Here is a 25,733-nt window from a genome sequence, read left to right on the forward strand (position 1 = left end):
CTAACTGGTTTTCACGTAGCCGCCGACCCATTATAGACGAATTAAAGACCCTAGAGTCTCCAGTTCGTCCATAGGCCCCAATGTCTACAATTATAAACCTGTAGTTACTGTCAACTACAGCTAACAGAACTACAGAGAAAAACTGCTTATAGTTGTAGAATTGGGATCCAGAGTTCGGCGGCTTACGTACCCTAATATGTTTCCCATCCACCGCTCCAATGCAGTTTGGGAAGTCACAATTGACCTTGAACCCACGGGCTATTTGGAGCCAATCAGCCTGTTTGGGCTCAGGCATCACAAGGTCCTTAAGTCTATCCCATATTTGGCGACAGGTTAACCGCACAATGCCAGAAATGGTGGAGCGGCCAATCAAAAATTCAAGGTGGAGACCCGCAAAGGACAATCCAGTGGACAGAAATCTGTAAGTGAAACAAACAAAAAAAATTAGGTATGTTTCAAGAGTGCACACAAAACATGAATAAGCACAATCATATTTGCATTTGTGGGCTACTAAATTAACACTGAAAAGGGAAAAATGGCCTTAAGGGGCTGAAATATAACAGTTACGTCACGTTGTCACATCTGCTTTGGCCTTAATGTACACATATTATTGGGTAAAAATTTAACAAATAAGAAAAATTTAGAAAAAAAAACATCATCAACATACAGTATGTGAGGATGGTGAATACATACCGTAACGTGAGGAGAAGACGCTCCTCAGCAGAGATGGCTTTGCGCAGCCTTGTGTCCTGAAATGTTATTCCTGGGCGTAATATCTCCAACAATCTGTCAAATGTTTGTATAGACATGCGACAGTAGAGATAAAACTTGTCTGGATGTTCCCGCAGAGCTGTATATAGCCGATGAAAATGGCCTTTAGTGAGGCGTTTAGTCAGAAGAGGATGCACCCACATTCTTCTGCTCCTCCTTCGCGGATCCACAATCACAGGGTATGGGTGCCCAAACCGACGAGACAATAGCCAGTTAAACAAAACACGCTGCGTTGGGGTGAACTGCAGGTGGTCAGACATGGTCCAAATGTTACAACAACACTCCAACAGTTGCAAAACCACAAAATGACCATATGGGAGTGAGACACCTGTTGTAGAGGCCTTAAATAGGGTTGATGAGGGTAATTTAAATCAATTTCAGCCGCCAAAACCGTTATATGTCCATTTTGTCAGGTTGCGTGAAAAATACGCATTACGGTGGGCATACGGATTACATACGCAACATTACATGCGCAAAATACGCGACCGCACCTTGCCTACGGAGTTCTTACGGACCACCGTATTTCTAATTTTGGAGCGTATTACGGCCGTAAAATACGGACCGTATTTTTCAACGCTGAGTGTGAGGCCGGCCTAAGGCCTTCCTCACACATCCAGTTTCCAGTACGTGTGTTGTCCATTCCTCTCATGGATACCACACGTGCCCATCATATCCTATAAAACGTACAGTGCATCCATGTGCCGTCCGTGTTTAACATTGCAGAGTATAGGAGAAGCTTTTTTTATTTATTTCTTTATCTTCCCATGAAAAACATTAATGACTGATGATAAAAATGGACACACTGATGGAAAACACTGATGATACCGGTACCGGTTTTTCACCCATGTGTTTTATATGGTGAAGGAAGCCTAAGGTACATAGATGTAGGCAAGAGATTTTTTGGGTGTGCTCTCTTCCATACATTTTGTTACACTTTCACTTGCGATTTTTATGCCTTTTACCTGCTCGGCCTTTAATGTCAATTCAATGAAGATCTGCTGAAGTTTTTCATTCACAAAGTTTATACAGAACTGTTCAAAGCCATTTTTCTGAGTGAAGAAGAAAAAAAATAGGTTGTTAACTCATAGGCTCCTTATAATGGCTCTGTATAACCTCTGAGCCATGCAGAGCTATAATGCACACCTGCAAACATCTATGGGCCTCTGCTGTGACACAATTTGCCATTCATTTCCGACAGTGTTTTACTGCCAGATTCTGTGTGAATGATAAATAAGTGGAGCATTTTGTTATAAGAAAAAACTAAGTAATAAGGCTCAACTTGCAGAGACATTTGATGGCACGTGGAGTACTTAAAGGGAATCTGTCAGCATGTTTTTGCTATGTAATCTGAGAGCGCGATAATGTAGGAGCAGAGATCCTGATTGCAGTGATGTGTCACACTATGCTGATTTTGTTTTGCTGTTTCAATGCAATCAGCTTTTTATCAGTAGGAGATTATCGCTATAGGACTACTGGCCTCATGCATCCTAGTCCAACCGCACTAAATAGCAGCTCTTTAACTATGGTGCTGCACCCAGTAAACTAAGTGATATATCAGATTCTCTTTAAGACTCAGTAGCCTCTTAGATACACTTTTTAAAATTAATATATATATATATATATATATATATATATAAAGAGTCTTTTTCTGCCACAGCTTTTTTTTGTTTTGCACTTTTGTTTTTTCCTCTTCCAAGGTCATTACTTTTTTCATATCTCCTTCAGTAAGTTGTAATTTTGAATGATACCATTCACTTTGCCAAATAATATAATGAGAAACAGTACATTTACCTAAAAATGTACTGAAAAATGTGGAAAACATGTACCGTATTTGTAGTGAAATGGGGGAAAATCCTGCAATTCTGCCATTCTTGCTCAGTTTTAGTTTTTCCTCATTAGTAACTTAATTCTAATTAAGTCAGTAAAATTCTGACGATAAATAAATAGTTTTTTCTATTTTATTGCTAATTTATTTGAGAGCTTTAACCTTTTACACATTGGCCGATTTTCTTTTTTGCACGTTAGTTTTTTTTCCATCCCCTTCTCCCAAGAACCATAACTTTTTCTTCTTCTAGTGACATAGCCTTGTTTTTTTCAGAATGAGTTGCAGTTTTCAATGATTGCATTCACTTTGCCAAATACTGTACTGAGAAGCAGTGCATATACCAAAAAATGAACTGTAATAGTTAAAAATTTGTAAAAAAAAAATTTGTTAGAGTCTCACTGGAGCTCTTGTACTTCTTTCTTTGTGGCAGGTTGATGGTTTTATTGCTACCTATTTGAGGCACATACAACATTTTTATTCTTTACGGATGTGTGGCAATTGAAAATCCTCAATTCTGGCTTTTTGATAAATTTTTCTTATTGACACATTTACAATACTGATGAATTAATTTTAGATTTTGATAGATTTGACTTTTATGGACATAGTAATACCAAATAAGTTAATTTTTGTATCTCTTTAGGGTATTGAACCTCTGATTGCTTGTTGTACTGTATATACTGAAGTACTATTGCTTTCTCAACAGTACTATAGAGAAAATGACATTCTCCTATGCAGCTAAGCCACAGGCTCCAGTAGGCTCCTGGCTGCCATGTCAAATCATGGGCACCCCGGGACCACTTTGAAACAATGGGAGCCAGAATGCTTGCACACTGGCAATTACATAATTCTATTTACTGTCAGTGATTGTCAACGGCGCTTCAATAGCTAAGCATTAATTGGAACAAGATCGAGTCGCTGCTGTTAAAGGCAGATGCTGGCTATATAATACTAGCTATTGAACACGTTCTACAACTGGGCGGCGAGCATTTATATTGGTATGTGGTCTCCATCCTGATATGTGCTGCTTCCATCCTGCGCCCTAATCTTGTCATGTGCTACTCTCTTCCTGTGCCCTCATCCTGTCATGTGCTCCCATCCTGCACCAAAATCCTGTCATGTGGTGCTCCCATCCTGTGCCCCCATCTTGTCATGTGGTGCTCACATACTGTGCCCCATGCTGTCATGTGCTGCTCCCATCCTGCACCCCATCCTGTCATTTGCTGCTCCCATTCTGCGCCCCCATCCGGTCATGTGCTGCTCTCATCCTGCACCCCCATCCTGTCATGTGGTGCTCCCATTCTGCACCCCCAAGCTGTCATGTGCTGCTCCCATCCTGCTCCTTCATTCTGGTATATGCTGCTCCCATCCTGCGCCCCCATCCTGTCATGTGCTGCTTCCATCCTGTGCCCCATCCTGTCATGTGCTGCTCCCATCCTGCACCCCCAACCTGTCATGTGCTGCTCTCATCCAGTACCCCCATTCTGGTATGTGCTGCTCTCATCCTGTGCCCCTATCCTGTCATGTGCTGCTCTCATTCTGTGCCCCCATCCTGTCATGTGCTGCTCCCATTCTGCACCCCCATCCTGTCATGTGCTGCTCTCATCCAGCGCCCCCATCCTGTCATGTGCTGCTCCCATCCTGCGCCCCCATTCTGTAATGTTCTGCTCCTATCCTGCTCCCCCATTCTATCATGTGCTGCAGCCATCCTGCGCCCCATTCTGTAATGTGCTGCTCAAATCCTGCGCCCCATTTTGTAATGTGCTGCTCCCATCCTGCGCCACATTCTGTAATGTGCTGCTCCCATCCTGCGCCCCAATTCTGTAATGTGCTGCACCCATGCTGCACCCCAACCCTGTCATGTAGTGCTTCCATCCTGTGCCCCCATTCTGTCATGTGCTGCTCCCATCCTGCGCCCCCATTCTGTAATGTGCTGCTCCCATCTTGCGCCCCCATTCTGTAATATGCTACTCCCTCATCCTGTCATGTGCTGCTCTCATCCTGCACCCCCATCCTGTAATGTGCTGCTCCCATCCATATGCCCCATATGCTGCTCCATAAAGGTTGATGGCCCCCATAAGATGCTCCATAGCATAATATGCTCCGTATGCTGCTCCATAAAGGTTGATGGCCCCATAAGATGCTCTATAGCATAATATGCCCTGTATGCTGCTGCGATAAAAAAAAGACATACTCACCTCTCGACGCTGGGCGCAGCTCCTGAGACCACTCCTTACATCGGGAGTCAGCATAAGACATACTAGTCCTTCTGACACCAGGAAGGGGTTAAAAAAAGATTGGCTTCTGTCTACATTTAGTGTGACCTGTTTTTTTTGTGGAGTAATGTTCCGGCTTGTTTTTTTCATTGTGACTTATGAGCTGTTGTTTGTAACAGTAGTATCAATTACAAAGTCCGATCCATAATCTACAATTTTTAAAAGTATGTTTAGGTATCAGCAATTATATCAGTAAAGGATATCTTATGCTACAGTATTTCAAAGACTACGATAAAAAAATAACGAACTATTGCTACTCTATAGTTATTACATTCAGTGTACATGGAAAATCATTTTATGAACAGTGATGTTTATGGTCATTATTGGGAACAAATTTATTTCCATTCTTATTGAAAAATCAATATAGCATGTACATTATTGTCCATTATGATATTATTGGCAGCATAGCATTATACCTGAAATATCTCAAAACCATATATATCCAACACCCCAATGCTGTATTCTTCATGTGGTTTTTGCATGGCCTTGTTAATAGACTAAAAGAGAAGAAAAATCATTTCAAATAAACTGATACCAAACTATCAATCGTACTATTTAACTTTCTATGTATTTGCATATACTATCCATCTATACATGCAAACTATTTTCTTCATTCTCACCTCAACCAGGAAATCAAAGACCCTCGAATATAGAGCTTTGGCCAGAGCATCCCGCGTATAAGTGGCTTGTTCCACGTTTAAAGTGACAGTTATAGACTCAGACCGTCCTCCCCACTTGCTATCCATCTTGCGACTGGTTAGTTTACCATTAAGCCGGTCCTTATCTATACCCAGCAAATAGGCAGGAAAGGCCAAGACTAGAACACAGAGAGTAGAATACATAAGGACAGTGACATGAAAATGGTTCTACACAGGTTACATATCTCCATATATTCTGTTCTGAGACATTGGTAGAAACATGACTACACCTTTCAATTCACAAAGTCTATATCCATCTATCTTACAATGGCTTGAGAAAGGCAGAGAAAGCTGCCAAAACGTTGTCTATCTATCTATCTAGGAATAAAAAAAACAGGATCAGCATACCATTGTTAGTGAAAAAAGAACTGTTTTATTTAGCCCATTGTGGCGACGTTTCGGTCCAAGGAAAGTGAACCTTTTTCAAGCTTGAAAAAAGTTCACTTTCCTTGGACTGAAACGTTGCCATCATGGGTTAAATAAAAGAGCTCCTTTTTCACTAACAACGGTATGTTGCTCCTGGTTTTTGGATTCCTGCATTCAAGGTTTGTTATGTACCTGTGGGAGCTTTTTTGCACCCGGACTTTTTATTTTTTCTTGTGCTGCTCTGTTCTACTATTTTTGTATCTATCTATCAGAACCAAGCATGAAAAATGTAAAAAGTAGAAATAAAGAAGACAGTAGAAGTTACATTGTTATAAAGTGTCGTCCTGTCCGTACGCTACGCAGAACATAAATAAAAAATAATAATCATGATCCAGGAGGAACAGGTCCAAGTGGAAGAGTAGGTGGATGTGACTGTGCAGATTGAAAAGGCAAGGGTGGAGTAATCCAAGACTTTTTAAATTTTTTTTTTTTGGGGGGGGGATTTTTTTTATGGAAGGGTCTTGAAAAAACCCTAGAATTACCCAAGGAAAAATTAGCAATCTAGAACCAGGAGGTGTAAGTACAAGTGGAAGAAGAAGTGAAAGTGGCGATATAGGTGAAAGAGGCAAAGGAGAAGTAATCTAACACTTTTTCCTTTTTTTAATTTTTTTATGGAACTGACTTAAAACAACCTAAAATTAGTAAAACTAAAAGTAGCAATCTAGAACCACAAGGCATAGGTCCAAGTGGAGGAAGAGGTGGATGTGGCGGTATAGGTGGAAGAAGCAAGGGTGGAGTAATTCAACACTTTTTTTTTAATGTATTTATTTTTTCTTTTTTTCATTTTTTGTTTATTATTTTTTATGGAACTGACTTAAAACAACCTAGAATTAACAAAACTAACACTAGCAATCTACAAATAGGAGGCATAGGTCCAAGTGGAAAAAGAGGTGAATGTCGCGGTAGCACATTCAGTACTATTCAAGTCACTTAAGCATAGGCTTTATAAACAGTACAGCCGCTTCTTAGAGGCACATTGACTATCAGTCTTTTTAGATAGCACAGATCTACTCTTTACAAAGGCACAGTAGTACACAGCATTCCCTCTAGCTCAGTGAGATGGAGGAAGGTTTACTGAGAGAGATGATCCCTGTGACAATTCCTTCCAGTCCTTATCTTCCTGCTCATGATAGACTTTTTTAACTAGCAGTACAGGGGTTAGCCCAGCTCCATTCGGTAATGGAATCCTGTGTCCCTCTGGTTTACTTGCCTAAACTTTTGTGAGAGACAAATCACACACCACTCATCCCTTTGGCTGCTGCCAGAACAGTAAACAAGTTTCCCACAATCCCCCTGGGGCTCTGCTAACCCCTCCCTGTCTCCTGTGACTGTGTTAACCCCTCTAGTTGCTGGATGCTTTTGAAGCACAGCATTTAGCACTACTTCTGCATGTCACAGTAGGACATGGGCTAGAACGCTTTCTGTCTCTGTGCTAGTCACCACTACATTTAACCAGTGGCAGTTAGTGAGATGTAACGTCCCTGGCTGTGCTTATTGGTCCAAGTATTGGCTGTTATATGGACCTTGCCACTGATGGCGTTGGGAAGTGCATAACTTGCTTTGTCAAAACATGTTTGTGCAGTGAAACAACTAAACAAAATTAGTGCCATAGTCCAAGATATATGCAAATAATAGAAAGTTTATTATAAATACAAAGAACAACAAAGAATATGGACATAAAAATAGGGGGTACGTGGCAGCATACAGCATGGAAGCAAGGAGCAGGGTGGTAAACTCTGCGCAAAACTTGAGTACGTGATGCCAGGTGGAACGCATCAAGCTAAGTGCATATAAGGATCCATACTGACAGTAATGAAAAAACAATTAATCCAAGTTGGAAACATGCCATACGGAACCTCAGTGTAAACATACCAGTATACGCAGGAGACCACGCTGACTCCAACCCACCCCGACACGCGTTTCGGTACAATCCTTCCTCAGGGGGCATACCATGAATAATCCCTCCTGAGTTTTATAGCTACCAGACAGCTGCAACGAACCAATGCGCAGCCTCCCCCGTCAACTCATGCTTGGAAATCAGATGCCTTGTCATGCAGGTGGTGTTCAGGTTCAAAAGTTTATGCCTCTCTTTAGGCTCTGACTGCATAGCATGCAAACCACCTGTCGCTTGTCATTTGCACATTCCCTGAAGAAATGCAATGCCAGTGAGCTCTTTTGAGTGTGCTTATTTCAGCAGTGTGGTGGGCAATAGCTGCCAACGTACTGGCTAGGGGCCACTCGCTATGATAGCCTCTTATTCATGTGAGGTCCTAATCGTCTTCCACCAGCTCCTTACCCCTGCCCTCCTTGCCAGTCTGCACAGCGCAAAAATCAATGGCAGTTGAAAACTGTGTTTCATCATCATAATCAGAGATGTGCTGCGGTGGTCCGCTGACCTTGTGCACTAGCTCTCAGACTTACTCATCTTTAAATTGAACAAGTGATTGAGCATCAGTGTACTCAATCTTTTCCACTTCTGGGGCAGGGCCTTGGAGATGAGCCATGGAAACCAAGCCAGTGGAGTCATCAAAAAGCAGAAGAGACCGCTGCATGACTTGGGGCTCAGACTGCTTAGCTGATTTCCAAAGGGCTGAGGTGGAAGCCAGATGACCATGGCCTTCAAGTACAAATTCTGCATTTTCTACAGTGGACTGTGTGGAAGGTCATGCAAAGTAACTGGAACCACTATCTTCCATCAAATGTAACTCCGTCTCAACATGTTCAGGCCTCACCATTCATGTAGCGGTATTCGGCCTTACGAAAGAACACAACCTGTCGCATCAGAGGAAGGTGTTGTATTTGGACACATAGCAGGCACAAAACGACCACATCTTCTCCCTGTAGCAGCTACACCACCAAAAGAAGTAACTACACCATTACCACCACGGCCACGTCCCCTATTTGATGCTCTGCTCATTTTATTTTTGGAAGTGGTTTTTCGGCACACTACTTGCAAAAAGATGGCGGCAGAGTAGGTTTATTTTTTTGCCACACTGCTCATATACACACAGAGGTGTGTACAGTATAATTATTTGCTTGGCCAACAAATGGCAAAGAAATGGCTGCAGTGTACAATAACTTTTTTGGTCCAAAAATGGTAAAGACACAACTGCAGTGTAGAATGATTTTTTTGGCCAGACTACTCGTATAGACACAGTGGTATAGTAAAATATATATTTTTTTGGCTACAAATTGCAAAGAGATGGCTGCAGAGTACAGAGAGGCTTTTTGGAACAGTACTACTACAGGTGCTGTTGCAGAGTACATACAGCGGGATTTTGGCACCGTACTCCCACAGATATGGGATTAGAGTACACACAGCCGCTTTAGCACATTACTCCCACAGATGGGGTTGCAAAGTGCACACAGTGGCTTAAAAGCACAGTATTCCCACAGATATGGGTGCAAAGTACACACAGCGGCCTAAAGGCAAAGTACTCCCACATATATGAGTGCAGAGTACATACACCAGCTTTTTGGCACAGTACTCTCACAGGCGGGTTTGAAGAGTACACACAGCAGTTTAAAGACACAATACTCCCACAGATATGGGTGCAGAATACACAAAGTGTTTTTTTTTGGCACTGTACTCCAACAGGCAGGGGTGCAGAGTACACACAGAGGCTTTTGGCACAGTATTCTCACAGATATGGGTGCAGAGTACACACAGCAGCTTTTTGGCATAGTACACCCACAGGCAGGGGTGCAGAGTTTAAACAGTAGCTTAAAAGCACAGTACTGTCACAGGCAGTGGGGTGTAGAGTACACACAGTGGCATTTTGTCACAGTACTCCCTCATTGGCAATTGTAGAGTATACACATTGGCTTAAAGGCACAGTACTCCCATAGACGAGGGTGCAGAGTACACACAACGGCCTTTTGACACAATTCTCCCACTGAGACACATGAAGAGTACACACAGCAGCTTTTTTGCAGAGTGCGCAACCTAACACTGTCCCTTACTGAAGCTGCGTCCTGTCCCTACACTAATCAGAGCAGAATGGCGGTGGCGCTTGTGATCCATCATTTACATAGGCCAGCTCATGTGGTGCGCCAGCCAGTCACAGTCATGTGATGGCTCCGGAAGTGCCCACAGCCCAAAAAGCTTATTAGCTTTCCTGCAGCCTTTCAACCAACTTTATTAGACATCCGAACCTGAACAGCAAACTGGACATCTTGTTCGTGTTTGGTACTGGACATTAGGTGTCCTGCATGGACTCTTAACTTTATAGTTTGGGTTCATTCATCCCTAGTGGTGTGATTTTTTTTGCAAATCAAATTGAAAATTATATATGAAACACACCGGCGCTAACAGGAGGTGTAGGATGTAGGTCAAAGCTGCTGGTGCCTAGACAGCTACTGTGCTTGATCTGTCATACATAAAAGGGAAGAAGTAATAAAAACATAGGTCACCGCGCTATCCTATTGCAAAATAAATCAAAAAGTTGCTTGAGATAATGCCATGATTGGTTAAACCTTGTGGCTTTAGTATTCAGAATGTATGACAATAAATGGGTGAATGACTGATCTAGATAAATATATAGGTTAGGCGCTTTCTAGCAACCACCAGTAGTAATGATAATCAGTACTCAATATGGATAACCAATCTGGCACATTCAGACATATTAATTTTTATATCTTAACCCAAAGCAGTATTTTATATTAGGTAATTGATTTTCAATAAAGATCTATCCAGACTTAATTTAATAGATTTCTAATCTTTTCCCTTGGGGGTTCATTCCGGCTCTCTCTTTTCCTATTAGCGGTGTGTGTGTTCTATACAGTCGTGGTCAAAAGTATTGACACCCCTGCAATTCTGTCAGATAATACTCATTTTCTTCCTGAAAATGATTGCAAACACAAATTATTTGGTATTATTATCTTCATTTAATTTGTCTTAAATGAAAAAACACAAAAGAGAATGAATCAAAAAGCAAAACATTGATCATTTCACACAAAACTCCCAAAATGGGCCAGACAAAAGTATTGGCACCCTCAGCCTAATACTTGGTTGCACAACCTTTAGCCAAAATAACTGCAACCAACCGCTTCCGGTAACCATCAATGAGTTTCTTACAATGCTCTGCTGGAATTTTAGACCATTCTTCTTTGGCAAACTGCTCCAGGTCCCTGATATTTGAAGGGTGCCTTCTCCAAACTGCCATTTTTAGATCTCTCCACAGGTGTTCTATGGGATTCAGGTCTGGACTCATTGCTGGCCACATTAGAAGTCTCCAGTGCTTTCTCTCAAACCATTTTCTAGTGCTTTTTGAAGTGTGTTTTGGGTCATTGTCCTGCTGGAAGACCCATGACCTCTGAGGGAGACCCAGCTTTCTCACACTGGGCCCTTCATTATGCTGCAAAATTTGTTGGTAGTTTTCAGACTTCATAATGCCATGCACACGGTCAAGCAGTCCAGTGCCAGAGGCAGCAAAGCAACCCCAAAACATCAGGGAACCTCCGCCATGTTTGACTGTAGGGACTGTGTTCTTTTCTTTGAATGCCTCTTTTGTTCTCCTGTAAACTCTATGTTGATGCCTTTGCCCAAAAAGCTCTACTTTTGTCTCATCTGACCAGAGAACATTCTTCCAAAATGTTTTAGGCTTTTTTAGGTAAGTTTTGGCAAGCTCCAGCCTGGCTTTTTTATGTCTCGGGGTAAGAAGTGGGGTCTTCCTGGGTCTCCTACCATACAGTGCCTTTTCATTCAGACGCCGACGGATAGTATGGGTTGACACTGTTGTACCCTCAGACTGCAGGGCAGATGGAACTTGTTTGGATGTTTGTCAAGGTTCTTTATCCAACATCCTCACAATCTTGTGTTAAAATCTCAATGTCAATTTTTCTTTTCCGTCCACATCTAGGGAGGTTAGCCACAGTGCCATGGGCTTTAAACTTCTTGATGACACTGCACACAGTAGACACAGGAACATTCAGGTCTTTGGAGATGGACTTGTAGCCTTGAGATTGCTCATGCTTCCTCACAATTTGGTTTTTCAAGTCCTCAGACAGTTCTTTGGTCTTCTTTCTTTTCTCCATGCTCAATGTGGTACACACAAGGACACAGGACAGAGGTTGAGTATTCTTTAATCCATGTCAACTGGCTGCAAGTGTGATTTAGTTATTGCCAACACCTGTTAGGTGCCACAGATAAGTTACAGGTGCTGTTAATTACACAAATTAGAGAAGCATCACATGATTTTTCGAACAGTGCCAATACTTTTGTCCACCCCCTATGTTTGGTGTGGAATTATATCCAATTTGGCTTTAGGACAATTCTTTTTGTGTTTTTTTCATTTAAGACAAATAATACCAAATAATTTGTGTTTGCAATCATTTCAGGAAGAAAATGAGTATTATCTGACAGAATTGCAGGGGTGTCAATACTTTTGGTCATGACTGTATAAAGAGCAGACGACAGGCAGGACCATCAGCCCTGACGAAGAAGGTCCGGTGACCTTCGAAACGCGTTGGCAACTGGCCCTGTTCAGCTTCCGTCCCCTGCTCTTTCCCGCTAGCTCTAGGTGACGTCACCCAGACCACGCCCCTCGCACACACCGTTACAGCCTAGCTGCGCCTCGGCCAAGGCACGCCGCTTGCCGGTCTTCCTGGTGCGCGTGACGGCTGCCTGTCAACAAGGGAGGACGCTCCTCGGAGCCCTCCCGCTTTACACCGCTGTTTTTGCCCCTAAGCTCTGGATGCACGGAGCTTACTGGTCTCCTTTCCTCCGGCACATTGCTACGCTGCACTAGACACAGCACCGGCACTACAGCGACGCAACATCACAGCGACGCAACATCAATTGAGCAGAGTAGCTGCACATTGCTACGCCGAATTAGAAACAGCAGTGGCACTGCAGCGAGTCTGTAAGTACTTGCCTTACTTTTTCCATTGAGATATTTTTTTGTTCATTTGCTATCGCACCATTTATCCTGGTATATGATCACCATTACTGGTGACTGTTAGGAAGCATTTATATGCCAATTGTTATTGATATACCTCTTTTTCTTCTGGTGGCTGTTAGTTAGCGTTTAACCAATACATCCATCCAGATTGGTTATCCATATTGAGTACTGATTATCACTACTACTGGTGGTTGCTAGAAAGCGCCTAACCTATATATTTATCCAAATTGAAAATTGTTTGAATTCTCTGTGACCTCTGTATTTCATAATATTCAAATTAAATTCATTTGCATCTATCATCTCTGCTCTTTAGAATTACTTGTGGCCCTATTTTAGAAAAACCCCTGATATTATGACATATTGTGATCACAGCCTTGTACATTCTACTCTCCAGTAATAGTTAAAAGTAAAGTAATGAGGAATTACTCACGGTCAGTACACTCTATTGTAGCATAATTCCCCTGCTCTTGAAAGCCGATATTCCCAAGATGCAAGATTCCTGCTGCTATTTGCAGGACCAGCTGCTGCTCTTCCCATGAAATACCAATGACCTGCATGGCATTCTATGAGAAACAAGCATGACACAACGGCAATGAGAACTATCTTTTCAGATGGTAAGTATGATAAGTCCCTAGAGTAGAACACATTACTGAAAACTTACTGTCATCTCATAGAAATCATTCTTATCATTGGTTCCTTCAACCCTATAGGTTTCTGACTGATTCAGGTAGAAATAGTACTCAGGAGTCATGATGCCCAGATTTTGCTTTTGTTCCTCTGATGCCCCCTCTATTAGCTGTTGAAGACAATAATAAGGTCACAATCCATGAAAGCTATTTTTTCCACACCAATTTAAAATCTTCAACACTTTTTCTAACAATATAGATGGAAATGATTTACAAATATGGAACAGATTTCTCTTCAGCACTAGATTAATGAAATATTTACCTGATAAAAGACATGAAAGTTGCGCTCACTCTCATTCTGATTGACAACACGTGATTTCTCCAGGAGAAAGTTGGATATTTTCCCTCCATCAGGCTCTCCCCCACGGCTGAACTGTATCTCAAAATATTTACCCTGCCGAAATAGACAGAAGTATGTCACAAAGATATGTTGTAATTTGTATTAATGGACATATATGTGTTACATCATATGCTACTATACCTTAGTACATACTATATGTCTATTATGCTATTTTCTATTGCGTACCCTCATCAACATGCGAATTGCAACAAAGAGGGAAAAGTTGTGAAATCATGGAAATCACAACTAGACATGTTATTACACAAATAGACATGTTATTGGTATGTCAAAACCAAAAGAAATGACAAAGATGCTAAAAATGATGTTGAGAATGCCGAACTTTTAAAGTGAACCTGTCACTCCCCCAGGCGTTTGTAACTAAAAGAGCCACCTTGTGCAGCACTAACGCTGCATTCTGACAAGGTGGCTCTTTTAGTTATTGGTGCTGTAACTTCAGAAATAATCCATTTTATAATTTGTCCCAAATACCATGAATCAGTCCTGGAGGCAGGTCTTTCGTCCCCTGCTGCAAACACAGCACCGCCGTCACTCATGTCCTCTTGGCGCCGGGCGCCGCCTTCTCATCTCTGTTTTCAAATGAGCCGGCGCCTGCGCTCTTTTCTCATGCCTTGGGCATGTGCAGTGAGCGCTGCCCGTCCTCTGTCCTCATTTGCAGTCTAGCTGACTGCGCCTGTGCGGCCGCCCTGCCCGAAATCCCGCCCCGCAGTGTCTTCTGATTTACTCTCACTGTGGGGCTGGGATTCCTGGGCATGCGCAGTGCCTATTTAAGCCTCTGGCTCATCTCCCTCCGCCTTCTTCAGACTGTGCGGCGTCAGCTGATCCCTAATCGCATGCCACGGTGATTAGGGATCAGCTGCTCACGGCCTGCCACACAATGGATTGAGGTACCCACAAATTCTACTCTCGCCATTTACCAGGGATATGCAGGGTTTGCATAACCCCCAAATGTTAGTAGCCCTTTGGCTATAAGTTTGCCTTAATACCCACATGATGTAATTGGTACCGCTCATGTGCGCTCCCTAACTCGTATTTTGCATCTACAGAACCGAAGGAATAGAACAAAGCAGCAGCACATGTGAAAAACACTTGGGTGTATGAATAGATCACAGATTGTACATGAGTTAACAGTGTGTTGCAGCAGTAAAAAAGGCAAACACAGGGATAATATCTCCAAGGTCCAGACGGTTGGCAGCACCAAGGCGGCTGGCATTGGAGGCTGGGAGAGAGGGATTACCGAGGGCGCATGGTAGCAGCCAAACTGTTGAGGAAGGTGCAGGAAGCGAGGAAGAAGTGGAGGACAAACTGGCGCTGGGCATGGAGGACTCATCAGATGAGGGAGACCTTGATCAAATTTCTGTTGTGCGAGGTTGGGGGGAGAGGGCAAAGGAAGGAAGCATGATTCTCACCTCTGTTGTGAATTCTGTGGCAGAGCTCCCTCCTGTGGTCACAAGTGGTACTTCGGCTGATTCTCTCTATGAGCTTCCGTTGGTGGAGGAAAGTGGTACTGCGGCTTCTGAGTTTCCTTCCTCAGGTGATGTGGTGAAGTCGTTAGGTGCTGCTCTATTTAACTCCACCTAGTGCTTTGATCCTGGCTTCCAGTCAATGTTCTAGTATTGGACTTGCTTCCTCCTGGATCGTTCCTGTGGCCTGCTGCTCTGCATAGCTAAGTTCCGCTTTTGTTTTTTTTGTTTGCTGTTTTTTCTGTCCAGCTTGCTTATTTGGTTTTTTCTTGCTTGCTAGAAGCTCTGGGACGCAGAGGGTGTACCTCCGTACCGTTAGTCGGTACGGAGGGTCTTTTTGCTCCCTTTGCGTGGTTGTTTGTAGGGTTTTGTGTTGACCGCAAAGTTACCTTTCCTATCCTCGCTCTGTTCAGAAAGTCGGGCCTCACTTTGCTAAATCTATTTCATCTCTGCGTTTGTCTTTTCATCTTACTCACAGTCATTATATGTGGGGGGCTGCCTTTTCCTTTGGGGTATTTCTCTGAGGCAAGGTAGGCTTATTTTCTATCTTCAGGCTAGCTAGTTTCTCAGGCTGTGCCGAGTTGCATAGGGAGCGTTAGGCGCAATCCACGGCTGCCTTTAGTGTGGTTGGAGAGGATTTGGGATTGCGGTCAGCAGAGTTCCCACGTCTCAGAGCTCGTTCTATGTTTTTGGGTTATTGTCAGGTCACTGTATGTGCTCTGACTTCTATGTCCATTGTGGTACTGAATTACCTAATCATAACAGTACTGGAAGCCATAAGTACTAATGATTCTCAATAGAGGGAAAAAAGAAGTTCTGAGACCATTTTTTTTTCTCTGCACTGTGTTTTGCCTTTTTTTTCCCCTAGACATTTGGGTGGTTCAGGACACAGGTGTAGCGATGGACATTAAAGGTCTGTCTTCATGTGTGGATCAGCTCACGGCAAGAGTACAAAATATTCAAGACTTTGTGGTTCAGAATTCTATGTTGGAACCAAGAATTCCTATTCCTGATTTGTTTTTTGGAGATAGAACTAAATTTCTGAGTTTCAAAAATAATTGTAAACTATTTCTGGCTTTGAAACCTCGCTCCTCTGGTGACCCAGTTCAACAAGTTAGGATCATAATTTCTTTTTTACGTGGCGACCCTCAGGACTGGGCATTTTCTCTTGCGCCAGGAGATCCTGCATTGTGTAATATTGATGCGTTTTTCCTGGCGCTCGGATTGCTGTACGATGAACCTAATTCAGTGGATCAGGCAGAGAAAAATTTGCTGGCTCTGTGTCAGGGTCAGGATGAGATAGAGGTATATTGTCAGAAATTTAGAAAGTGGTCCGTACTCACTCAATGGAATGAAGGTGCGCTCGCAGCTATTTTCAGAAAGGGTCTCTCAGAAGCCCTTAAGGATGTCATGGTGGGATTTCCTATGCCTGCTGGTCTTAATGAGTCTATGTCTTTGGCCATTCAGATCGGTCGACGCTTGCGTGAGCGTAAATCTGTGCACCATTTGGCGGTATTATCTGAGCATAAACCTGAGCCTATGCAGTGCGATAGGACTTTGACCAGAGTTGAACGGCAAGAACACAGACGTCAGAATGGGCTGTGTTTCTACTGTGGTGATTCCACTCATGCTATCTCTGATTGTCCTAAGCGCACTAAGCGGTTCGCTAGGTCTGCCACCATTGGTACGGTACAGTCAAAATTTCTTTTGTCCGTTACCTTGATCTGCTCTTTGTCATCTTATTCTGTCATGGCATTTGTGGATTCAGGCGCTGCCCTGAATTTGATGGACTTGGAGTATGCTAGGCGATGTGGTTTTTTCTTGGAGCCCTTGCAGTGTCCTATTCCATTGAGAGGAATTGATGCTACGCCTTTGGCCAAGAATAAGCCTCAGTACTGGACCCAGCTGACCATGTGCATGGCTCCTGCACATCAGGAGGTTATTCGCTTTCTGGTGTTGCATAATCTGCATGATGTGGTCGTGTTGGGGTTGCCATGGCTACAAGTCCATAATCCAGTATTAGATTGGAAATCCATGTCTGTGTCCAGCTGGGGTTGTCAGGGGGTACATGCTGATGTCCCATTTCTGTCTATTTCGTCATCCACCCCTTCTGAGGTCCCAGAGTTCTTGTCTGATTACCGGGATGTATTTGATGAGCCCAAGTCCGATACCCTACCTCCGCATAGGGATTGTGATTGTGCTATCGATTTGATTCCTGGTAGTAAATTCCCAAAAGGTCGACTGTTTAATTTATCTGTGCCTGAGCACGCCGCTATGCGGAGTTACGTGAAGGAGTCCTTGGAGAAGGGGCACATTCGCCTGTCATTGTCGCCATTAGGAGCGGGGTTCTTTTTTGTGGCCAAGAAGGATGGTTCGCTGAGACCTTGTATAGATTACCGCCTTCTAAATAAGATCACGGTTAAATTTCAGTACCCCTTGCCGCTGTTATCTGATTTGTTTGCTCGGATTAAGGGGGCTAGTTGGTTCACCAAGATAAATCTTCGTGGTGCGTATAATCTTGTGCGTATTAAGCGAGACGATGAATGGAAAACTGCATTTAATACGCCCGAGGGCCATTTTGAGTACCTGGTTATGCCATTCGGACTTGCCAATGCTCCATCAGTGTTTCAGTCCTTTATGCATGACATCTTCCGAGAGTACCTGGATAAATTCCTGATTGTATACTTGGATGATGTTTTGGTCTTCTCGGATGATTGGGAATCTCATGTGAAGCAGGTCAGAACGGTGTTTCAGGTCCTGCGTGCTAATTCTATGTTTGTGAAGGGATCAAAGTGTCTCTTTGGTGTTCAGAAGATTTCATTTTTGGGGTTCATTTTTTCCCCTTCTACTATCGAGATGGACACTGTTAAGGTCCAAGCCATCCATGATTGGACTCAGCCGACATCTCTGAAAAGTCTGCAAAAGTTCCTGGGCTTTGCTAATTTTTATCGTCGCTTCATCTGCAATTTTTCTAGTATTGCTAAACCATTGACCGATTTGACCAAGAAGGGTGCTGATGTGGTCAATTGGTCTTCTGCTGCTGTGGAAGCTTTTCAAGAGTTGAAGCGTCGTTTTTCTTCTGCCCCTGTGTTGTGTCAACCAGATGTTTCGCTTCCATTCCAGGTCGAGGTTGATGCTTCTGAGATTGGAGCGGGGGCTGTTTTGTCGCAGAGAAGTTCTGATTGCTCGGTTATGAAACCATGCGCCTTCTTTTCCAGGAAGTTTTCGCCTGCTGAGCGAAATTATGATGTTGGCAATCGAGAGTTCCTGGCCATGAAGTGGGCATTCGAGGAGTGGCGTCATTGGCTTGAAGGAGCTAAGCATCGCGTGGTGGTCTTGACTGATCATAAGAACTTGACTTATCTCGAGTCTGCCAAGCGGTTGAATCCAAGACAGGCTCGTTGGTCGTTGTTTTTTGCCCGTTTTGACTTTGTGGTTTCGTACCTTCCGGGCTCTAAAAATGTGAAGGCGGATGCCCTGTCTAGGAGTTTTGTGCCCGACTCTCCAGGTTTATCTGAGCCGGCGGGTATTCTCAAAGAGGGAGTAATTGTGTCTGCCATCTCCCCTGATTTGCGGCGGGTGCTGCAAAAATGTCAGGCTAATAAACCTGATCGTTGCCCAGCGGAGAAACTGTTTGTCCCTGATAGGTGGACGAATAAAGTTATCTCTGAGGTTCATTGTTCGGTGTTGGCTGGTCATCCTGGAATCTTTGGTACCAGAGAGTTAATGGCTAGATCCTTTTGGTGGCCATCTCTGTCGCGGGATGTGCGTTCTTTTGTGCAGTCCTGTGGGATTTGTGCTCGGGCTAAGCCCTGCTGTTCTCGTGCCAGTGGGTTGCTTTTGCCCTTGTCGGTCCCGAAGAGGCCTTGGACACATATCTCTATGGATTTTATTTCAGATCTTCCCGTCTCTCAAAAAATGTCAGTCATTTGGGTGGTTTGTGATCGCTTCTCTAAGATGGTCCATTTGGTACCCTTGTCTAAATTACCTTCCTCCTCTGATTTGGTGCCATTGTTCTTCCAGCATGTGGTTCGTTTACATGGCATTCCAGAGAACATCGTTTCTGACAGAGGTTCCCAGACCAATGGCCAGACCGAACGAACCAATCAGACCTTGGAAACATATCTGAGATGCTTTGTTTCTGCTGATCAGGATGACTGGGTGTCCTTTTTGCCTTTGGCTGAGTTCGTCCTTAATAATCGGGCCAGCTCGGCTACCTTGGTTTCGCCGTTTTTCTGCAACTCTGGGTTCCATCCTCGTTTCTCTTCAGGGCAGGTTGAGTCTTCGGACTATCCTGGTGTGGATACTGTGGTGGACAGGTTGCAGCAGATTTGGACTCATGTAGTGGACAATTTGACCTTGTCCCAGGAGAAGGCTCAACGTTTCGCTAATCGCAGACGCTGTGTGTGTCCCCGACTTCGTGTTGGGGATTTGGTTTGGTTGTCTTCTCGTCATATTCCTAAGAAGGTTTCCTCTCCTAAGTTTAAACCTCGCTTCATTGGTCCGTATAGGATTTCTGAGGTTCTTAATCCTGTGTTTTTTCGCTTGACCCTTCCAGATTCTTTTTCCATCCATAACGTATTCCATAGGTCATTGTTGCGGAGATACGTGGCACCTATGGTTCCATCTGTTGATCCTCCTGCTCCGGTTTTGGTGGAGGGGGAGTTGGAGTATATTGTGGAGAAGATTTTGGATTCTCGTGTTTCAAGACGGAAACTCCAGTATCTGGTTAAGTGGAAGGGTTATGCTCAGGAAGATAATTCCTGGGTCTTTGCCTCTGATGTCCATGCTCCCGATCTTGTTCGTGCCTTTCATATGGCTCATCCTGGTCGTCCTGGGGGCTCTGGTGAGGGTTCGGTGACCCCTCCTCAAGGGGGGGGTACTGTTGTGAATTCTGTGGCAGAGCTCCCTCCTGTGGTCACAAGTGGTACTTCGGCTGATTCTCTCTATGAGCTTCCGTTGGTGGAGGAAAGTGGTACTGCGGCTTCTGAGTTTCCTTCCTCAGGTGATGTGGTGAAGTCGTTAGGTGCTGCTCTATTTAACTCCACCTAGTGCTTTGATCCTGGCCTCCAGTCAATGTTCTAGTATTGGACTTGCTTCCTCCTGGATCGTTCCTGTGGCCTGCTGCTCTGCATAGCTAAGTTCCGCTTTTGTTTTTTTTGTTTGCTGTTTTTTCTGTCCAGCTTCCTTATTTGGTTTTTTCTTGCTTGCTGGAAGCTCTGGGACGCAGAGGGTGTACCTTCGTACCATTAGTCGGTACAGAGGGTCTTTTTGCCCCCTTTGCATGGTTGTTTGTAGGGTTTTGTGTTGACCGCAAAGTTACCTTTCCTATCCTCGCTCTGTTCAGAAAGTCAGGCCTCACTTTGCTAAATCTATTTCATCTCTGCGTTTGTCTTTTCATCTTACTCACAGTCATTATATGTGGGGGGCTGCCTTTTCCTTTGGGGTATTTCTCTGAGGCAAGGTAGGCTTATTTTTTATCTTCAGGCTAGCTAGTTTCTCAGGCTGTGCCGAGTTGCATAGGGAGCGTTAGGCGCAATCCACGGCTGCCTTTAGTGTGGTTGGAGAGGATTAGGGATTGCGGTCAGCAGAGTTCCCACGTCTCAGAGCTCGTTCTATGTTTTTGGGTTATTGTCAGGTCACTGTATGTGCTCTGACTTCTATGTCCATTGTGGTACTGAATTACCTAATCATAACACACCTCGCCACCACCAAGATAACAAGGACTTGGTCCTCCTGGATGCGCAAGGCATATGAGTGCCTTCTTGCTGCACTACCGGCAACATCACCCTCGGATTGTCAGAATCTGAAGTAATGCCGACTACTGGGTTGCCATACTCTTAGATCCCCGGTACAAAAGTAAATTTGGCAAAATAATTCCTGCCATAGAAAGGGATTCACGCATGCAGGAGTATCAGCAGAGACTGTTACAGAATCTAATATCTGCTTTTCCATAAAACACCAGTGGTGCACGTAGTGAATCTCTGAGCTCTAACTTGCCAACTGTGGGACTATCGAGTCATCACTCAAACCGTAACAGTAACATCGTATCTGGTGGTAACAGCAATTTTTTCCAATCGTTTCAAGATTTTTTTTAGACCATCCTTTGCAAGTCCACAGGAGACAAGAAGTCTGATGCCCAGCCAACGCCTAGAGAGGATGGTACAAGAGTATCTCCAAGTTAACATCGATGCCATGACTGTGGAACTGGACCCATGCTCATTTTGGGCTTCAAATCTTGAAAAATGGCCTGAGCTCGCCACTCACGCCTTGGAGATCTTGTTGTGCCCCGCAGCCAGCGTTCTCTCTGAACGTGTGTTCAGCGCTACTGGTGGTGTGCTGACAGATAAGCGCACATGGCTGTCCAGTGACAAAGTAGACAGACTAACGTTCATCAAGATGAACAAATCCTGGATCTGCAAGGACTTTTTACCCCTGTGTCATCTTGGGGAGACTAAAAGCTTGATGATTTTTGAAAATCACCTCACCAACCGTTTTAAAAAATTCTGGCGAAATTGATGCCACTTAAGTGGTGTCTGTAGCCGAATTTTTGGAAAAAATGAGACTCTTTATTGAGTCCCATTGCTGTATTTTACAAGATGTTGCCAACGTCAATTCCAGGTTGGTGGGGTCATCTGCAGAGTTGTTTACTCATTCTATGGCCTGGGATTCAGAGGTCTGCTTCAAAGCTTCAGTGTCTGCTAGTCAGCAGAGTAGCCCAGCCACCCACCGCCTGTTTACCTAAGTACTATTTTTAACGGCATCTGGCCCAGGAAATCATTTTGGGCCTAGTAGAATTTGGTGCTACTCAGCAGCGTACTTCACCCATGAAGGAAGCTACGAGTACACCGCCTGTTTACCTAAGTACTATTTTTTAATGGCATCTAGCCCAGGAAATCCTTTTGGGCCTAGTAGAGTTTGGTGCTACTCAGCAGCGTACCCCACCCATGAAGCAAGCTACAATGCCTGTTTACCTAAGTACTATTTTGTAACGGCATCTAGCCCAGGAAATCCTTTTGGCCTAGTAGAATTTGGTGCTACTCAGCAGCGTACCCCACCCATGAAGCAAGCTACACCGCCTGTTTACCTAAGTACTATTTTGTAACGGCATCTAGCCCATGAAATCCTTTTGGGCCTAGTAGAATTTGGTGCTACTCAGCAGCGTACTTCACCCATGAAGAAAGCTACACCGCCTGTTTACCTAAGTACTATTTTTTAATGGCATCTGGCCCAGGAAATCCTTTTGGGCCTAGTAGCAATTTCTGCTAATCACCAGATTACCCCACCCATGAAGCAAGCTACACCGCCTTCTTCCTTTCTCAATCTAACCCCTCGGCTCTGAGGTGTCCACTCTCCCTTCAGCTCTCTCCTTCTCACAGGTGGACAACCACATGTATTCACACTGTGGCGAATCTTTTGGGCCCAGGCATAAGAAGTCGTCGAGGTAATGGATAATATGTGCCGCTTTACAAACGTCCATGACGACGACACATTCGAGGAAGCAACTAAACGCCTCAAATAGTGAGCAGGATATGGAGCACTCCATGGGCAAACAGCGATCTATGTAGTATGCTCCTTCACCGAAGCAGGCCAATGGGAGGACACTATTCGGAGGCACAGGTAGTAACCGGAACGCCCCCTCAATGTCTGTTTTGGCCATTAGGGTGCCCCTTCCCAACTTCTTGACCCGCCTGATTGCCTCGACAAAGGAGGTACAGTACATAGTACTGTACTTGGTTCCGCGTCGATGTTTGTCGTTTACTGACCTGCCCCTTGGATATGACAAATGGTGGATTAGTCTGAATGTATTGGGTTCCTTTTTTGGCACAACTCCCAACGGCGGTACCACTACGTCTTCTAAGGAAAGTGTTCTGAATGGACCCACCGCAATTCTATCTAAAGATATTTCTTTTTTAATTTTTTTTGTCACGACGTCTGGGTGTTGGTAGGGTGATTTTTGATTTTTACTCCAGCCTTTCTTGATTTTAGAAGGGCATAACATGCCTATATCTGTGTCTCCTCCTTTTACTCCTCCACCTCTGTTCTTTTCACATGGCTATATGTAGTGGTGACTTTTCCATGTGTTTGTTGTGTCTTCTGAGCAGTTTGTCAGCTTTTAAGGCGTTTTCTATGTGTTTTCTATGTGTTTGTATGTGTTTGTGTTTGCCTGCCATTGGTTTCAATGGGGTTCGACGGTGTTCGTCGAACATTTGACGAACATTCGTCGAACACGTCCCAGTTCAACTAACCAAACCGAACTCGAACACTAGGGAGGTGACTCAACACTAACAATGACCCCAAACACATCTCCAGGCTGTGTAAGGGATATTTTACCAAGAAGGAGAGTTGATGGGGTGCTACGCCAGATGACCTGGCCTCCAGTCACCAGACCTGAACCCAATCTAGATGGTTTGGGGTAAGCTGGACCGCAGAGTGAAGGCAAAAGGGCCAACAAGTGCTAAGCATCTCTGGGAACTCCTTCAAGATTGTTGGAAGACCATTCCAGGTGACTACCTCTTGAAGCTCATCAAGAGAATGCCAGCAGTGTGCAAAGCAGTCATCAAAGCAAAAGGTGGCTACTTTGAAGAACCTAGAATATAAGACATAATTTCAGTTGTTTCACACTTTTTTGTTAAGTATATAATTCCACATGTGTTAATTCATAGTTTTGATGCCTTCAGTATGAATGTACAATTTTCATAGTCATGAAAATACAGAAAAATCTTTAAATGAGAAGGTGTGTCCAAACTTTTGCTCTGTACTGTATATACTTGAGTATAAGCCGACCCGTGTATAAGCCGACCTCCTAATTTTGCCACAAAAAACTGGGAAAACTTAATGACTTGAGTATAAGCCTAGGGTGGAAAATGCAGCAGCTACCGGTAATTTTCAAAAGTAAAAATAGTCACCAATAAAAGTAAAATTAATTGAGACATCAGTAGGGTAAGTGTTTTTGAATATCCATATTGAATCAGGAGCCCCATATAATGCTCTATAAAGTTTGATGAGCCCCATTAAATGCTCCATATTAAAATATGCCCCATATAATCCTGCATAAAGGGTAATAAGGGCCCCATAAGATGCTCCATAGAGATATTTGCCCTATATAATGCTGCACAAACGTTATGGCCCCATAAGATGCTCCATACAGTCACTTGCCCCATATAGTGCTGCACAAATGTTATGGCCCCATAAGTTGATCCATACAGTCACTTGCCCCATATGCTGTGGCTGCGATAAAAAAAAAATCACATACCTCTCCTCGCTCAAGACCCCCGGCACTTTCAATATTCACCTGTCTTCATTCGGGTGCGGCTCCGTCTTCAGCACTGACGTTCAGGCAGAAGGCGTGCACTGACCACGTCATCGTGCCCTCTGACCTGAGCGTCACAGCCAGAGGACGCTGAAGACGGAGCCGCACCGGAACGAGGAGAGGTGAATATCGTGCATCGCAGCGCTCCCCCTCCCCGTATACTCAGCTGCTCCTGGTGCGGTGCAGTCCCTGCTTCTCCCGGTGCTGCAGCTTCTTCCTGTACTGACCAGTCACAGTTACCGCTCATTACAGTAATGAATATGCGGCTCCACTCCTATGGGAGGTGGAGCCACATATTCATTACTGTAATGAACGGTACCATGTGACCGGTCACTTCAGGAAGAAGCTGCAGTGCTGGAAGAAGCAGGGATGTGCAGGGACCGCGCCAGGAGTAGGTGAGTATAATTAGATAGCCCCATTCCCCTTCCCCTGCCGACCCTTGGGTATGACTCGAGTATAAGCCGAGAGGGGGACTTTCAGCCCAAAAAAATGGGCTGAAAAACTCGGCTTATACTTGAGTATGTACGGTATATATACTAGATAGTGGCCCGATTCGAACGCATCGGGTATTCTAGAATATGCATGTTCACGTAGTATATTGCCCAGCCACGTAGTGTATTGCCCAGCCAAGTAGAATATATTGCCCAGCCACTTAGTATATTGCCCAGTCACGTAGTATATTGTACAGCGAAGGAGTATACAGCACAGAGCCATGTAGTATACAGACTTAAAATAAAAAATAAACATATACTCACCCTCCGTTGAAGTCCTGGCCCTGTGTGTGGTGCACATGGCAGCTTTCGGTCCCAGGGTTGGTATGGGCACAGGACCTGTGATGACGTCGCGGTCACATGACCATGACGTCATGGCAGGTCTTTCTCGCAGGACCTGTGATGATGTTGCAGTCACATGACCGTGACGTCATGGCAGGTCCTTTTCGCATACCATCCTTGCCACCGGAACCTGCCGCTTGCATGGAGCGGTTACCGGAGCATCGCGAGGAGCGAGAAAGGTGCCG

General features: G+C 44.2%; 1 protein-coding gene across 1 annotated transcript in view; it reads right to left on the reverse strand.

Moving 5' to 3' along the window:
• The window catches only part of MYO1F (myosin IF), a 363,040-nt gene that overhangs the window by 181,101 nt on the left and 156,206 nt on the right, over positions 1-25,733 (reverse strand). The window contains exons 7-12 of the mRNA XM_069741645.1: positions 13,844-13,975; positions 13,557-13,691; positions 13,326-13,458; positions 5,490-5,686; positions 5,286-5,366; positions 1,734-1,820 (exon numbers count right to left, since the gene is read on the reverse strand). Coding sequence (XP_069597746.1) covers positions 1,734-1,820; positions 5,286-5,366; positions 5,490-5,686; positions 13,326-13,458; positions 13,557-13,691; positions 13,844-13,975 — 765 coding nt within the window. The remainder of the gene's footprint in view (positions 1-1,733; positions 1,821-5,285; positions 5,367-5,489; positions 5,687-13,325; positions 13,459-13,556; positions 13,692-13,843; positions 13,976-25,733) is intronic.

This window comes from Ranitomeya imitator, chromosome 1 (genome assembly GCF_032444005.1).
Source record: "Ranitomeya imitator isolate aRanImi1 chromosome 1, aRanImi1.pri, whole genome shotgun sequence".
NCBI classification, from domain to species: domain Eukaryota; kingdom Metazoa; phylum Chordata; class Amphibia; order Anura; family Dendrobatidae; genus Ranitomeya; species Ranitomeya imitator.